The sequence below is a fragment of the Solea senegalensis genome, linkage group LG5 (assembly GCF_019176455.1).
Source record: "Solea senegalensis isolate Sse05_10M linkage group LG5, IFAPA_SoseM_1, whole genome shotgun sequence".
Classification (NCBI taxonomy): Eukaryota; Metazoa; Chordata; class Actinopteri; order Pleuronectiformes; family Soleidae; genus Solea; species Solea senegalensis.
Genome location: NC_058025.1, coordinates 7,530,767 through 7,547,798, shown reverse-complemented (window position 1 = coordinate 7,547,798; position 17,032 = coordinate 7,530,767). Strand labels below are relative to the sequence as shown.

The window sequence follows — 17,032 nt, the reverse complement described above, 5'->3', positions numbered from 1 at the left end:
TTAAAGGACATTTACTAAGAGGTTATCCGACACTCGTTTCTCTGTAGTCAAACTATCTGACGCATAATTTTACCGCCTGAATTACAAAGGGATTTACGGTAAAACGCGTGCAGTCAAGCTAGTTTTTAACGACATCAACATCCGGTTTTCAAAATAAAAACACTCAGATCGCCGTATGTATGTACACGTTTGAAAGTACATCTCACATGTTTCAGCGACGCATTAATCGGACATAAGCATATGTACAAAGTAATGTATACATTGATAAATGATAGTGTACTGTAAACCAGTTGTACTGTACAAAAATATCGAATTCAAAGTCCAGATTCGCTTTTATGATACGAAATTTTTATCAACTTTAAGGTGTAATAAAAGCACAATTTTCTAAGCCGAAAACGCCTTACTGCCGAATTACACCGATCATAAAAACTGCGTTGTTACAGGAGCAAAATTTCACAACATGTGCAAAACGAGTTTTTTCAGGGTTGGGTAGGTGTATTCTTGTATTTTCACGTTGTCAGAAGCTGTGTGTATATGTGACCTCCCCACATACCTGCGAAATCGTATTTATACGTTAATGTGTTAACCGTCTACTCACGTGGCTCTTAGTTTAAAACTACGAGGTTCCACCGAGATTTGAACTCGGATCGCTGGATTCAAAGTCCAGAGTGCTAACCATTACACCACGGAACCGGACGACTCGATGGCTCCCCCTGCAGGCAACATTCCGACTGGTCAGAGTAGATTTTTCTTACGAAAATACATTTTGGCTAATCAAATGCTGCCATACATTAATTGTATTGTATTTGTATTTGATTTGATGTTGGTGGCTCTTCAACTTATCTTTACTTTGGCGTCGGTGTCCTCGGGAGAAACCACTTTTTGTTTGCGGCCACACAAGGTTATTTGTGATTACTTTTCTGCTTTTGCTTACGTTTAAATGTCCACACATGTAAAATGAATGAAGATAAAGATGCTCTATCTGTTTTGCGTGTCTACGCCAGTACGTCCTTACGTGCCCTCAACTTCTCGATGTTGCTTTCAAACGCCCTCAGAAAAAGAAGTGCAATATTGATATATTGCCCATTGTTCGTAGCTTCTGTTCATGAACGCAGCCTTTAGTAACGTTACAGTAACATAAAAAAAATACATAATTGTAGTATTTTGGATTTGCGAAGTAAGACTGCAGTATCTTTTTATTCAAGCAAGTTACTCCAGCAGTTACATGATCACTCAAGTCTGTTCTAGCATAAGTCTGTCTAATAATAGGTCATCACAGATCCACGACACCACAATAATACATTTCGAGTAATTCATTTTAATTAATTGCGGTTTTAGTGTCGCCGTGTTCGGTGAAATCTTATCTCACGGCTGTCAAATCGACGTTCGGTATAAATTCCGATATTTCTCAGAGCACTTGAAAGCTGCATCGTAATTCTGCGTATGTATGGTCTGTGTTTTGCTGAGCAGACGATGGAGAGAAATCATGGTCATACTGTTGTTATGACTCTGGGAGGATGTTGTTGACTTCTGTGTAGACTCACAGTGATGGAATATCCTGTCAGTGACTCCAGCGTCTGTGTGTATGTGTGTGTTTGAACGAGGCTGCTGCGTTCGCGTCCCGTCGTTACTTTGAGATGTGGACTATGGAATAACAATAATAACGGAGCACAGCTGATGTGAACACACGGTGTCCGCGTTGTGTGTGTCACTGTCGGAGGGCTCATGAACACGGGAGATGACATTCGAGTTAGATAGTTGCACAGAGATGGGAAACGACACCGCGCTGCTCCAAATTCATCCGCCCGAGTGCAGGAGGAGGAGGAGGGAAGAACCTCGGGCTGAACATCCTCCGAGCGAAGTCGGTGTTTAGTGAAGACGCACCGTTTTACTTACCCACCCCAAAAACATCAACAAAAATCGGTGGTAACTGGTGGTGCAGCTGATTTAATTCATACATTCCCCGAAGAAATGTCCTTCACTATGGAGGATAATGTGGAGTCGGGGTGGGTGGCTGTTCGTCCGAACGCGTTCGAGGAGAAGGAGAAGCATAAATTCGTGTTTATTGTGGCGTGGAATGAGGTGGAGGGCAAATTTGCCGTTACGTGTCACGACAGGACGGTGCAGCGGAGAAGCTTCGGCAGGGAGAGTCTGGCGGAGGCGACCGGACAAGATGGGGACCAAACAAAATGGCCCGAATTAAGTCCTGCGAGGGACAAAGTGTCGAGGAGCCCCAGCAGAACTGGCAGAACCAAGTCCCACAAAGAGACAAAATCAAGTCTGGTCAATATTCAAACATTGCTGAGACCCGCAGCGTCCCCCGTCAGTCATGTAACAGAGGAGCCGCTGTCCCCCTCACTAGACAGCCTGGACCTGGAGGAGCTGGACAGTCTGAGCCGGGAGGACTGCAGCTGGGCCGGACTCTTCTCCTTCCAGGACCTCCGCGCCGTCCACCTGCAGCTGTGCTCGGTCAACTCGGACCTCGAGCCCTGTCTGCCGGTGTTTCCGGAGGAACCGGCGGGGATGTGGACGGTGCTGTTCGGCTCCGCGGAGGTGCCCGAGACTGAGATGGACGAGCTGTGCCACAGGCTGCAGGTGTACCTGGGCTACGCGCTCGACACGTGTGGATGGAAGATCCTGTCGCAGGTGCTGTTCACGGAAAACGACGACCCCGACGAGTACTACGAGAGCCTGAGCGAGCTGCGGCAGTCCGGGTACGAGGAGTCGCTCAACCGGGCAACGAGACATCTGCAGGAGGTGAGAGTTTGACCCTGAACGCAGCAGTCTCCTCTGTGTATTAATGATAAAGTCCTCACATGGAGTTTATCAGCATCCCAGCTCAGTGTTTCCACAGCAGTGTCCTCACTATATCTGCGGTATACTGGAAGCTGTGTCATTACCTAATGGTAGTGAGGAAGTAAACATGATGGATGCATCCCATTAAGTACAAAACAAAGCCGTATACAGGTCAATAACAAGGAGACTGCGTGACACACAAGTCACACAACAACACAAATAAGTGTGTTCCAAACAAACCTACTAACATATTATGTTGTTATCTGAGAGATTATAATAATCCTGTTGATTCACTTCTCCTTGTCACTAACAAAGATACAGTATATCAGTGGCTGACAGATTAGTGTGGGCTTAATATAAACAGACATGATATTGATACTCACTCACACTCACGTTGTTCCACTTATCAGTGGAAGTAAATTAATGAATCCTTGACTCCTGGAGCCAGACAGGAAGAAGTCTTCAAATAGAGCAGGTGAGAGGACAATAATGGAAGAGGTTTTTCCAAGTTTTAGCATCACAGCAGTATTCCAGGTCAATGAAGTAGATGAGCTATGGCTGCAAGTAACACTTATTTTCATAACTGATTAATATGTTGATTATTTGAATAATCGTTTATTCCATAACGTGTCAGAAAATGTTGATCAGTGTTTTCAAATGTCTGATGTCTTCAAATGTCTTGTTTTGTCCTCAAACCAAAATCATTCTGTCTTAACAATTTCTTTGTTTTATGGAGCAAAGAAACCAGAAAATATTCACATTTGAAAAGCTCTAAACTGACTCACTCATTTATTCATCTTCTACCACTCTATCCTCCACATGAGGGTCATGGTGCCGATCCCAGTCAACAATCTCACACTCTCTTTAGAGTGTCCAAGCTCAAAACATCTGAGAAAATTCAAACTGGCTGATCGATTATAAGATTATATGTTTACCTGTCATCTGTGACTAAATAACTTGACTGATCCATTCATTCATCCATCTTCTACCACTTCCTATCCTACATTAATAACAAGGTACAGGAAGGTTTTTAATGTTAAAACTGCATTTATGGGAGAGTGAGAGACTTTTTATATGATTTTCTGACCAAGGTGTTTCCTCTCTGCTTTGAGCAGCACAGAAATATAATCCACGTCATTCCACCCTGTCAGTCCCACACCCACTCTTGTTAGCACAGGCTAGAAAGGCGCACACACACACACACACACACACACTTATGATTAATAAGTAAGGCAGACACAGGAAATGCCACTGTCCTATCTGAGCAGACAAAACATGAAACACTCATTTTGAGGATGAATAAGAAAAGCTACAGATCTTATATCCGTCTTTTTATCACGGCCCTGCTTCTTCTGTCAGCAGTGCTCTGTCTGTGTAATTCATTTAAACACAGCACACAGTTTGCTGGTTTGTGGAATCTCTCCATCTCTCTCTCTCTCTCTCTCACACACACACACACACACACACACACACACACACACACACACACACACACATTGATCCCATCACTCCATTTGTGGGCTGGGTTAATGGCCGTTTCAGTGCTTGCTTGTAACCTACAGGATTGTTCAGTCTGGCAAAAAAAAGAAAGAGTGCATATCGATCTTATTCCCAGCAGCAGAAAGGACTGTGCTCATTGAGTGAGCTCAGACGCACTCCTATTACTTACTCTTACACAAAGCATCCCAATAGTCTGATTGCAAGGTGCAAGTATCAGTGGTTGTTTGACTTGCTGCCTCGTACAAAGACGATAGACACTTGCAAACAACATGGCATCTGTGTTTATAGCTGCTCTCGCACATGCAAACGGACTCTGGAAAGATTTTGTGGGATTCCAGAGAGTCCCCTGCCAGCTCATCAGTTTAATCTCCAGTTAATGACAGAGTCAACTCTGAAAATCCACAGCAAGAGAAATGCCAGATCATTTCACAGCAAGTATGTGGATGAGTGTCCTGCATGCTGCATTCACAAGCCACCACCTCATCATATCTGGATCCCGCAGTGCTTCTTCTGCAGTTGTGAGCAGCTCTCGCCCACACAATTCCCCTGCTGCATTCATCATATATGAAGTCTGGTGGAGGAGGGTGGGACCAAAATCTCCAGATATTACCCTCCTGTCTAAAATGGCCTCTGCTCACACCGGCAGGGCTCTGTGCCAGTTCCAGAAACCTAAGTTTAAACTGTACAAGTTGGTTCGGAACCTGAAAAGTTGGTTCTCAGCTGGAACCAAAAAATAGTTAGTTCTTCCGAACTGGGACATCATCAGTTAGCGTGTCATATTCTGGGTCGTGAAGACGAGCGGGAAGTTGAGGAAGTATGGAGAAAAAGTGCCCGTGTTGTGTTTACTTCCACCTGAGCAACGCGGATTAGCGTCCTCCTACGTTGGTTCCTCTCAAACTGGTGAGGATGAGAAAGCACCAAGGTTCTAAGACTCCAGAACGGAGCCAGAATCAGAACCATGTTTGTCTGAAAGCGCTAAAAGAGATTTAATGCATGTTGACTATAATGAAGTAACTTCTTATGTGTGTGTGTACGATGCAGCTGCTGGAGAAACACAAGGCCATGGACAGCATGGTGGAGCTGCTGAAGCTCTATGACGAAGAAGACCAGGCCTATGGAGGTTTGCTGGAGGCCTCCACACAGCTGTACCAGTACCTGCTGCAGCCTTTCAGAGACATGAGGGAACTAGCAATGCTCCGCAGACAGCAGATCAAGGTAAGAAGAAGTATGATTTCTTTGTTGAAGTTGTTGGAGCTTCTGTAGATTTTTATTTTGCTGGGGTTTATTTTATTATTATTCTGCCTCTATTTGTGTTTTTGTGAACAGAAATAACGTAACTTTATATATACTATCAGACCAGACTGGGGGAGTGTTTGTGTGCATACAGTGGCAGCACAGCGCATGGGTGGGGCATGATTTATGACGTCAGCAGGCGTGTTTGTCGGCTCACTTGCTGAAAGTGAGACCGCTTAGGTATGTGGTTCCATGGTGTAATGGTTAGCACTCTGGACTCTGAATCCAGCGATCCGAGTTCAAATCTCGGTGGGACCTACTATTGAGAACTTCTTTAATTGTCCTCAATGTAAATTGTCGTTCACATTTAAATGCCATTATGGTGTAAAAAGAACTCTGTTTGAATGGAAGTCTATGAGAAAATCACTGTACTTTCACTTCATCAGAATAGCCGCAAAATTCAAAGGGAAGGTCTTCAAAAAGGTAGTGAGACCTGCTGTGATGTATGGCTTGAGGACAGTTGATGTAACAGAAGAGGACGAGATGGAGGCAGATGATCCACTGTGGCGATCCCTAAAAGGAAAATCCAAAAGAAGAAGAACTAAGAGTTCTAACTTTGGTGAAACCTACAGAAAGTAATTACCTTTGAAATCCATGTGAGTTGTTCACAATATAAGAAGAAACAAGGGCAAAACCACTGATTGTATATACAAATGGACAGAGTCTTCTTCAGGGAGCCAGTAGAATATCAAGGCTTTAAAAGAGGAGTTTGTTTTGAAGCTGGAAGACTTTCTTGTATAATTTTGTTTTAATACAGTCTAGGAACAAAGTTGGGGCCCAAATCCTGAACTGACCCTGTAATTTGCATTGATGGCATTTTACCAAGCCTCATGATTCTGCACTGACAAGAACACAGTGTACACACCAACACAGATGATAGTTCAGTCGTGGAAAAACAGCTACATGCCGTACATGGTAATGATGATTTCCATCTATGAGAAAACACAAATATGGCAACACGTTTTCTGTTGTGTGCTTCATGATGGTTTAGCCCTGGCTTTGTCAACCGTGTGGAGATTTTCTCTCCTAAATCATATGGTAATTCAGGTGATTATGAAGGAAACTGGTTCCTGTGTATTTCTCTACAAGACACAGAATAATTACAAAACACACTCAATGAGTCTTTGTGCGTTGTGTATTATGAAAAGCTGCCATTTAGGTCAGTGAAGCATCGGGAGGGGTTTGTGGGTTGTATGTATGCGACTGCAGAGAGAAGACAAGAGACGAGTGAATGGATAAATGGTGGAAAGGCTTTGTTCAATCACTGCAGTGCTGATGGCACATTTATATTTAGCTCCCTGACTCATACACGGCACATGAGTAAAAAAAAAAAAGAAAGAAAAAATGGTGTTACATTACCAATCACAGAACTCAAATAGCCTTTTCCAACCTCGATTGTTGTGAACACCTTCCTGTGAGTCTCTGGGTTGTGAGAGACATGCTGGATCTCTGCCCTCCTGTCTCACAGACACATGAATAAGTCATGCTGTGTGTCGTCCTATAGGTTTACTGCAGGTACAGTCTGGTGCTGACACTGAAAACAGCAGAGAGGGAAAGACAGAGTGAAATTAAGAGGGATTTAAAAAAAAAAAAAAGGTCTTTGTTCCATTTCCTGTGAGGAAGGAAGAATCACCAGTGTCCTCTGATGACACAGCTGTGAGCAGAGTGTGTTTGTACATGTAGTATGAATTATGGAGATAAAGGGGCGATCACATTTTTTCGGTCACATCTTATTTTTCAACATGAGCACATTTTCCCACAGTTGTTTTATCTGAAAGACCTTAAAAAAGCAGTTTGGTCCATAATATGTCAGAAAACGCAGGAAATTGTTGATCAGCGTTTCCCAAACCTGGAATTGATGATGGTCTCAAATGTCTTGTCTTTGTCCACAAACCAAAATGATTCAGTTTGAATGATTTCTTTGACACATGGAGCCAAAGAAACGAGAGAATATTCACATTTAAGGTGCTGAAAAGTCAGAAAGCTTGTGTTAGTTATTAAAAATTCAAATTGGTTATTGGTTTATAACTTTATGTATGAGTGTATGAACTAACTTGGTTTTACCTGTTCTGCCATGTATTTGTTGTGCCTGTGCAGCACTAATTATCCTTCTTAATCACATAATATCCTGTTACATTTATGTGTCTTCTATATTATCGCATAATAATAGCAAAAATCACAAGGTTGAGTCATGATATAGTTGCACTGTCCATGTACAGTTTTTACAGTATGTATAAATTGACTGAAGTGTTTGTATGTGGCAGCACAGGGAAGCGTGTGGGGATGAGAAGTGTTTATTCTGGGTTTTCAATCGTACTCTAACCTGTTTTTTAACCTTGTCTCGCTTTACTAGCACAATGTTGCTGTTGCCTCCATTAGCCTTGGGAATGTTGCCCGGCGACCCGAGATTTAAACACTTAAAAAACACAGAGACTTCATCCGCTTTGTGTGAACTCAATCAAGAGTGGTTTGAATCTAAAGGAAAGTTACGCACTACAGCTTTAAGGTTAAACATTAGATGGTAGGGTTTTATTTAAGGTTGATGCACACTATACGTTACAACAACACAAATCACTGGTTGTAATAAAAAGCAGTGAAAAGGTTCCAGGATGTGGAGGAACGACAAAGACGGCGAGTAAAAAAATGAGAGGAATGAGCAGCTAGTGGCTCACTGACAGCAGGAAATTGCAGTGGTAAATGATACTGCTGGGTAGTGCAATGTGAGCTGACGTGCAGCAAAGTTTCCTGGGGTCACACAGAGACGCTGTGTAATTGTGTAACCATAGCTGCTCACTTTCATTCTTGTGCGCTGAATAGACAACTTCTGCTTTCCCCCCTTGGACGTTTAGTCGTTGATTTTCCTGATTTCTATGCAATTTAATATTTTTTTATGCAGATTATCTTGTGTTTATCCATAACAAAGGAGACATGGTAATGTCATTATCTCAAATGGTTCTGCACTTCATTAGTTACATGTTAAGTATGTAGAAATGTATAACCGCAACAATGAATTGATTACCATTAACTATTCTGATAATCGATTGATTAGTTTCAGTGTTTTTTTTCAATAATTAAAACAAGTTTATCTGAGTTTTCAGCTTCTTCTATGTGAATATGTTCCGGGTTCTTTGCATTAAAAGTGAATCATTTTGGTTTGTGGACAAAACAAGACATTTGAGAACATCATCATTTCCAGGTTTGGTAAACACGGATCAACATTTCTCAACATTTTCTGACGTTTTATGGACCAAACAAGTACTCGATTGATTCATTGCTTAATAAATAAAAATAATTTAGGTGAATTATATGTGTCTCTATAGGCAAAGTAATAATAAGCCAATGAAGAAAAAGGAGAAAGCCACTGTCACTGTTTCTGACACACTGGACCATTAAGTGGTTGTTTATGACATAACCCCTGACAATACTTCATTTATTCTTATTAAAATAGTTGTTATTTCATTATTATTGCATTATTAGTCATTAAAATGTGTTATTGATTCCCTGTGTTTGTGAAAATACTGCATTTTACTCATGTCCTGTGCGTGAGGATGTACAGAAGCTCCCTCCAAGGACGACTGCAGTTAGTTTGTTGTGAGTGACTCTGATTCATATTTTTCTGACTTGTCTCTCTGTACATGTGTGCATATGAACTGTTCTGTCAAGTAAACATAACTTAACAGCTCCTAATTAGGTTTTATTAAGGGAAACAGGTGTTTCTTTTTGTTGATGAGCTCATTTTCTCTTGCCACTGAGTGTCAGTAATGTGCTACTCTGAATCTTGAATAGAAACAGTGTCATTGTTTTAATGAGACTGATATCATATCAACTACAACAAACTGTTTCAGGGAGTATTTTAGAAAATGTACATTTATGTGCAGATATGCCCTTAAAGCAATGAAATGATCGGGGGCCACATGTGTCCCGTGGGCTTCGACTATTCATAGGATATTTTTTAAATTAATTTTACCACGCTGTCATTGTTCGTCCTCTCTCGACAGATCTCCATGCAGAACGACTACCTGGGCCCGAGGAGGATCGAGGCTCTGAATAAGGAAGACTCAGACTGGCAGAAGAAAGCTCAGGAGGCGGTCCTCAACATCCAAGAGTTCACCGTCAAGTACTTTGAGATCACGGCCAGAGCCCAGAAAGGTACAGCATGCTCTCACTGTTCCTGCCAAAGTCAGGGCAATAAAACAGAGGAATGAGTTTTAATAATCACACCGAACACACACACACACACACAAACCTACTCTTAGTGAGGATACATCACAGACATAACGCATTCCCTGACCCCTTAACCTAACCCTTAACTTAAACCCAATTCTAACCATAACCCTAAAACCAGAAAAAGCCCTTTAAAGTTGTGGGGCCCAGACAAAATGTCCTCACAAAGACAGTTTTGTACAAGTACACACGCATACACAAGTAGTGACAGCGTTGGCCTTCTATTGACCTGTGTGTGTGGTTTAGAACGTCAGGGCTAATGTGATTGGGTAGTAATGAGGCAGTGCACACAGCCAGGCTTTGACAGGGACAGGAGGAAACAAGGACAATCTATTGATCACACAGCCTTGGCAGCACTCTTTCTCTCTCTCTCACACACTCTCTCTCTTTCTGTGCAGGGTAAATTTACATCGTGACCCTGCTTATCCCATTTTTTTCCCCTGATTAATGATCCATTCATTCGTCCATTGTTTCTACCTGGAAGTGTCACTCATCTGCTCCTGTGTTCCCATGTGCAGGCGTGTACGAGCGCATGAAGGTGGATCAGCGTAAGTTTGGTAAATCCTCGTGGACGGCGGCGGTGGAGCGCATGGAGAGGCTGCGCTACACCGTCGCCAAGGAAACTCTGCAGCTCCAGAGAGCCAGGGAGATTTGCCTGGAGCAGAGGAAACACACACTCCGAGATGAGGTGTGGCACTAACACAAAACAACATTTACAAAAACCAAAACAAAAACACAAACGTTACAGGTTGTCCTGTGTTCCGTTCCCATGCAGATGCAGAGTCTGTGTAGCAGTGAAGATGCCATCGCCCTCTTAGACTACATGGAGACTCAGTACTATGAACTCCAGCTGCAACTGTACGACATCCAGGCAGATATACTACAGTGTGAAGAGCTGCTGCTCACTGCTCAACTGGACAGCATCCGCAGGCAAATGACAGGTGTGGCTTTCCTTTTTGTGAAATTATGTCCCTTGAATTCTCCAGAAGACATTATACTATATATATATAAAACACTATAATAAAATCATCCTCCTTGCTTTTAAACCCCTCGATGCTCTGGCCGCTCAATACTCGCCTGACCTTCCTTTTCAAGGCCGTTTCAGGAAACTACGGCTGGAGACCAGACTCTTTTTATACTTTAAATGGTGCAGACGGAATTACACTGTCAACGTACCCAAAACTGACTATCCCTTTGTTAAAGCCGCGTGAGGCTAGGTGAAGTATATCAGACACGCGCACAGAGATTATGTTGACTTTAAATTGACCCTCAGGCGATAAAACATGATCAAACCGAAATAAAAGACGTTAAAAGTGGGCGGTCACAAAACCTCTAACCCAGCAGACAATGAACCGGTGCTCTGCTTGTACACAGCCAGCAGGATCGGGTCACGATCACTGAAAACAGGTGAGCGTCATCTAATCCCATTTGCTTTCATAAAGCTAAATTTCCATCAAGCGATCAAATTTAAATCAAATCTAACTCATATTCACAAATATTTCATGATCAGAAACCTCATTTAAATCAGAACAGGCATGGCTCCAAAACCTGGTCCTAATGAGGCTGTAATTTAATCGTATAAATCAGTGGTTCTTGGAAAATTGTTGAGCTTTAGAAGTAACACCGTAACGTTAAAACACAGTGGTGTATATAGGTCGAGGTTTTCGGATACGTGGAAGAAAAGTGGAGTTCTCTGCGAGAGCCCACACACGGGGAGAACATGCAGACTCCACACAGGACTCCAACCAAACTTGTTATTAGAGTAAAGCACGTGATCCACCCTCTGAAACCCCCTGATTCATAATAACCTGACCCTGGTCAACTTTAAAAGAAACTCTTTCTATCCTTCATTTGTTTTTGTCCCCCCCACACACACAAGTCCAAATGTTTATTATTATCATTATTATGTGTATTATGTGTTGGTTCTGCATGGTCATTTGCATTTGCACTGGTGTAATGTGATGTGTGTGTGTGTGTGTGTGTGGTGTCAATCAAACAGAGGTATTGTTTGTTTGTTTGTTTGTTTGTTTGTTTTTTGCATCTATTCAAGTCCATCCGTTTATGTGCATGTGCCTTCAGAGCACCAGGATGAAGTGGTGTACTATGACACCTTTGAAAGTGCAGATGATATTACAGAGGATGACTCTGCTGAGAGGGAAGAGCTGCGCAGACTTCAGGTCAGCGCTCGACAGCTGGAGGCCAGAAGGGGGCGCATCACCGCCAAACGCTCCTACCTGAGGAAGAAGAAGGTGTGTATCCTTCACACACACACACACACACACACTTTAACACACTTTTAGAGTCTGTCCTGGTCCCGTCAGTGTGTGAGAGTCGTTCTACTGAATGGAACAGAGTGTTGATTGTGATTTGTTCGACTGGGTTTAAAAAGGAATTTTGGCTCAAACTTGAGTGAATAGTTCTTAACTTTTAGACGTGGTAGAGTAGATCAATAGATTGCGTTTTGCCGCTTCGTCTTCCTGCAGAATTCAGAGCAAGACTTGAGCGAGAGTTAAGACACAATAGTAGCACTCACACATGTGAATATTGTCCGTTTTCTTTCGCTCCATATAACAAAGAAATCATTAAAAACTGAATCATTTGAGAACATCATCATTTTGAGTTTTTGGAACTAATGATTCACATATTTCGTCATTGAAAAAAATGAATAGGTTATGAAAAGAATTGTTTGTTGCAGACGTAAATGTTACAAACTGAGCCATTTACTTTGAGTCACATGTAGTTTATAATTTATGATGAATTTTATTTACATTATACTATATAACTAAATGTGACAACATGGGATAAAGTTGTAGTATAATTGACTTATTGAGTCAATCAAGATCTAATATGTAAAAAAAAAAACCTTACAAAACTAACAAAAGAATTGCCCAACATAACAACATTATGAAAACTAATATATTGTCTTTCCGTGCTTTCTCCGCAGGAGATCTGTGTGTCCAACCACTTTCAGAAACAGCAGACGCATCAATCCATCCACAAAGATTGTCAACAGCTCCTACAGGTAGACAACAACAACAAAAATAAACCACTCAGTGAGTGCAAACCTCTGCCAGGGCAGATTCCCACAGTATCCATACACTCACTCATCTCAAAAGGTTAATAATAGTAAAAATCCTGAATCCAGATCCTTATCCAGATGACCAGCAAAATCAGCACGTCATCACAATCCATCCTTTACTTTTGGAGTTAAGCTGCTCACAAAAAAGACATTGAAACATGTTCACATGTCTTGGCAGAGGTAATAATGTCTGTAAAGTGTTTTTTGTCTTCTTTGTTTTATCAGCTCTCTTCAGCACCTGACATTAGAATGTGTTTTTCTGTGATCACATAGCTCTTCACCACATGCATTTACACCTGGTTTTAACACGCGTCTCCGGTGTGTCTATTGTACGGACTCCTCTTTGGTTTTCGAAGCAGGAGAAGTCGTCTTCAACACGTTCTGCTCGCGCAGTCGTTGTTGTTGAGCCACCGTCTCCTGAAGTGATAACAGTCTGGATAATAATCTGTCCTCACTGCATCTCGGGTGTATTTACACCTGCACTTAGAAGTCGTCAGGCACTATGTGATGGCAATAGAAGAAAAACCTTCTTCTCTAACCCACGTCTCCTTCCAGCTGAAAAATGTAGAAGAGGAAGATGAGGAGAGGAGGAGCAGTCGAGTAAGTCAGGAGAGACAAAAGACTCTGGACAGACTGCGCACGTTCAAACAGGTATGCTGCATCACGTCATTATTATTATTATTATCTGTCAGCGTCACAACATCAGCTTCCGTTCACCTCGGTGTCTTTGTGTAGCGGTATCCAGGTCAGGTGATTCTGAAGTCCACTCGACTACGTGTGGCCCACGCCAGGAGAAGAGAGCGAGGACGGAGCATGGAAACCAGCGAGAGGGAGGAGTATGTGCAGACCAAGGGACATCCGCTGTGCCTGAGCACCAGCGTGCAGACGGAACCCAGCTCCACACTCACCACTCAGCCCGTCAGGTCCCTGAAAGTATGCCTCCCTCCGCTGCCTGTGTCCAGTCCTGCAGACTCCTCCTGCTCTCCCTGCTCCCTCTCGTCGCTGCTGGCGTCCCCCATCTCTCCTCCACCTCCACCGCCGCCTCCACCTCCCCTACCGGTCAGGGAGGATCTTTCACCTTCCGGGAGCCCGGGCTGGCACGGGCAGAAGTCTGAGGGGAAGAGTGCAGAAGAAGAACGGTCCTTGTCTCCACTCGGCCCTTTCATCCCTCGCTTCTTTGATAGCAGCCAACTGCTGAGCGCCCGCAAGAAGCTGAGGAAAACTCCAGAGTTTGACACGCACAGACGAGGTACTAGAACCATGCAACCAGGGATGTCCGAACTGCACAGATGCACTGTCAATGCAGTGTCCCGTTAACAGTGATTAACCCTGGGTTAATCACTGTTAACGGGACACTGCATTGACAGCCTAAACAAAGCATTATACCTAACCTTAACCATTATCAGTTAATGCCTAACCCTAATTTTAACCTAACCACAATTTGAATCTTAGCCCTAAACTTAACTAGTTCCTCAGGCCTGAGATTCTGACTCATTCGGACCTCCATGAGGACTACGGGTCTTGATAAGGTCATTGTAGCCTACAAAGGTCCTAAAGAGGTAACAAATACAAGGGTTAGGGTAAGGGTTAACACACACACACTTTTGCCCAGCATTCGTACTGAGGACAATCAAAGACATAATGCATCCCCTAGCCCCATAACCTTAACCATCAGAACTTAATACCTAACCCTGTTTTGGTCCTCACAATGATATCCATACAAGAGCCCACACACATTCACGCTTTAGTGGGGATCAAGCTTTAGTGAGGCGAACGACAAACGATCAGAAAACTCAGAGAAAACTCTCAGAGGTGTGTAAGAGGTGTGCGTAGAGATAAAGTCAAAGAAACTGTTAAAATGGTCGTATTAAACCGCCTCCAGCCTTCATCAGGGTGTCCAACAGACATTGTGACATTCCTACACATAACAAAATGTCCACTTTTTTTTGTTGTTGTTATTATTAAGTAACGATCATCAATCTTTTCCCTTTCCTCTTCTCTCCTCTCCCCGTTTACAGTCAGCTCACCTATGGACGAGGTGCTGGCCTCCCTGAAGAGAGGAAGCTTCCACCTGAAGAAGGTGGACCAGCGGTCTCTGCCTCCCGCTCAGGGCGACGACGATGCAAACAGCATCCTGGCTCAGATTCGCAAGGGCGTCAAACTGAGGCGCGTTCCCCATATAGAGAGGAAAGACCAGGGTGAGCTCCCGGCCTCCACTGACCCTCTGACCAGGAGCATTCACGCGGCACTGCGCCGCATCAAGGAGGCCTCACCGGAATCTGACTCTGATGACGAGGTGCTCGCCGGCCCTGAATGGGACAGTTAGAGCTCAAGGCGCACACACTAACACACACACACACACACACACAAACGCCTGCCCCCTCTGGCACTGCATGCACTGCAACATAGCGAGCTGCTCTGTACTGTAAACACACACACACACATATACTGTTCCTCACTCATTCATATACACACAGCTCCTCGTGCCAGGGTCTGAGTCATACTGAAGATCAACAACTCACCAAAGGATCTGAAAGGTCTGTGGTCATCGTGTTAGTTTTTCACACTGCATTCATCACAGTGAAGGACACCAGTTTGTGTTTTAATTCTACTGTAATGTCACTGTGGTTTTGTTCCTGTGATCATGTACTGTAATGATGCCATTTAACTTTGTTTGTCATTTGTACTGTTGAAATCCGCACTGGCCCTCGTCTGTGGCCACAACAATACTCTGAAACAGCACATGACGTGGTTTTACATCATGAACACACTGTACTGTACTGAAGGTCATCTGTGAAACAAAACCTCATATACAAAGTAGTGCTTATACATGTGAAATCACACAAGGCAAAGGATGATAGGAGGGAGAATCCAGAAGAGGGCAGTAATGCAACATCATGGACGATGACACAAACACTGTCAACCCACCAGTCTTTCCCCACTGAGAGACTGTAAATATGAGGGCAGGTTTCGGGGTCACAACGGAGACAGGATGCACTGAGAGAGCACAAATATCCTCCAAAGCCATTTTGTTTCCCAGCTCACCTTGGACTATAACCATATACTGTATATAAAAATGATCAAGTCTTCAGAATTTGTGATTTAACCGGCGTCAAATCCAGGAAATCCAAAGATGTCACCTTCAAAAACATACCTATTTTCCTCTAATTGGGAACATTCATTCATTCATTCATTCGTTATGTGGGAGGAAACTTCGACGTAGAACGGGCCTTGTTCGGTCATGAACCTGGGTCTTTTTGCTGCAAGGCAATTCGGTCTGCCACTACTCTGCCGTGTGGACCCTAAATGGGAACATAATCTATCACATTCTATGAAAGAAACAAGTGATTGTTTCCATTAAGTGAGAAAATATTGTCGGTTAGTTTTCCTGTAGACCACATCTGTTTTTATATACAGTCTATGGCTATGGCACACCAACATATTTTATCCAAATCTGTCCTTTACTTTTTAGTTATGCTGCTCACAGTCAGACAAAGATAACCTCCATGTTAGAGGTATGGATTAGACATAAATGTGAAGTGGGATTATTGGATTTACTGTCCAGATTATAAACCATAGCACTATCAACCATCACTTTCTAATTTTGCACAGTTTTGGTTCAGTCCTGTCACAAATGGGTGTGGTTTAGCGCTGCAACTAAGGATTATTTTCATAATTGAGTAATCTGTCGGTCATTTTCTCGATTAATCGAGTAATTGTTTGGTCCATAAAATGTTGAAGAATGTTGATTGTTTTTCAAACCTGGAAACGATTCAGTTTGAATGATTTCCTTGTTACATGGAGCAAAAGAAACCCTGAAGAAGCTGAAAAATCCGAAAACTTGATTTAATCGTTGAAAAGCCCTCGTGTGGTTGCGTCTATAAGCTCTGCTTGTCCAATCTGACACTGCTGCAAATACCTACAATCCCTCAGTCTGTCACAGCAGATTCGTGCCACTCGCCCACTCCTCACCACCTCCGACCTTCTCCGAGTGAGTGAGGAGGAACGAACCATCTGCTCGACTGAGGCACGTGGCCAGACTGGCAGAGATGTGCACAGTCACTTCATGTTGGTCTTGTCACGTCTAACAACAACATCTCTGGCCCTGACGCTGGTCACCTACAGCGGGGGATAGAATAT

At 43.1% G+C, this 17,032-nt stretch overlaps 1 protein-coding gene, 1 long non-coding RNA gene and 2 other non-coding genes across 7 annotated transcripts; 2 read left to right on the top strand and 2 right to left on the bottom strand.

Moving 5' to 3' along the window:
* The first annotated feature begins 167 nt into the window (after nucleotides 1-167).
* LOC122769453 (junction-mediating and -regulatory protein-like) lies at nucleotides 168-15,557 on the top strand. Of its 4 annotated transcripts, none has more exons than XM_044025982.1 (11): nucleotides 168-2,757; nucleotides 5,338-5,511; nucleotides 9,588-9,738; nucleotides 10,332-10,501; nucleotides 10,589-10,754; nucleotides 11,188-11,220; nucleotides 11,950-12,062; nucleotides 12,758-12,835; nucleotides 13,448-13,543; nucleotides 13,628-14,141; nucleotides 14,911-15,557. In XM_044025982.1, the coding sequence occupies exons 1-11, from the start codon at nucleotides 1,972-1,974 to the stop codon at nucleotides 15,216-15,218; spliced, it is 2,589 nt and encodes an 862-aa protein (XP_043881917.1). In that variant the 5' UTR covers nucleotides 168-1,971; the 3' UTR covers nucleotides 15,219-15,557. The 4 variants fall into 4 exon arrangements, with proteins under 4 accessions (XP_043881917.1, XP_043881915.1, XP_043881918.1 ...); XM_044025980.1 differs by having other exon boundaries at nucleotides 11,893-12,062; XM_044025983.1 differs by lacking the exon at nucleotides 11,188-11,220.
* trnaq-uug lies at nucleotides 622-693 on the bottom strand. Its single transcript has one exon. It is a non-coding gene; the product is annotated as a tRNA-Gln (tRNA).
* On the top strand, nucleotides 5,776-5,847 carry trnaq-cug. The gene has a single exon. It is a non-coding gene; the product is annotated as a tRNA-Gln (tRNA).
* LOC122769456 lies at nucleotides 6,078-9,620 on the bottom strand. Its single transcript, XR_006360428.1, has 3 exons — nucleotides 9,557-9,620; nucleotides 6,980-7,123; nucleotides 6,078-6,102 (listed from the first exon to the last, which is right to left on the bottom strand). It is a non-coding gene; the product is annotated as an uncharacterized LOC122769456 (long non-coding RNA).
* Nucleotides 15,558-17,032: the final 1,475 nt, after the last annotated feature.

Excerpts from the sequence above, each read along its gene's own strand:
- LOC122769453 (XM_044025980.1), top strand. The coding sequence starts at position 1,972 with ATGTCCTTCACTATGGAGGATAATGTGGAGTCGGGGTGGGTGGCTGTT. Across the intron at positions 2,758-5,337 it reads CAACGAGACATCTGCAGGAG|CTGCTGGAGAAACACAAGGC; the intron begins GTGAGAGTTTGA and ends TGTACGATGCAG. Across the intron at positions 10,502-10,588 it reads AACACACACTCCGAGATGAG|ATGCAGAGTCTGTGTAGCAG; the intron begins GTGTGGCACTAA and ends GTTCCCATGCAG.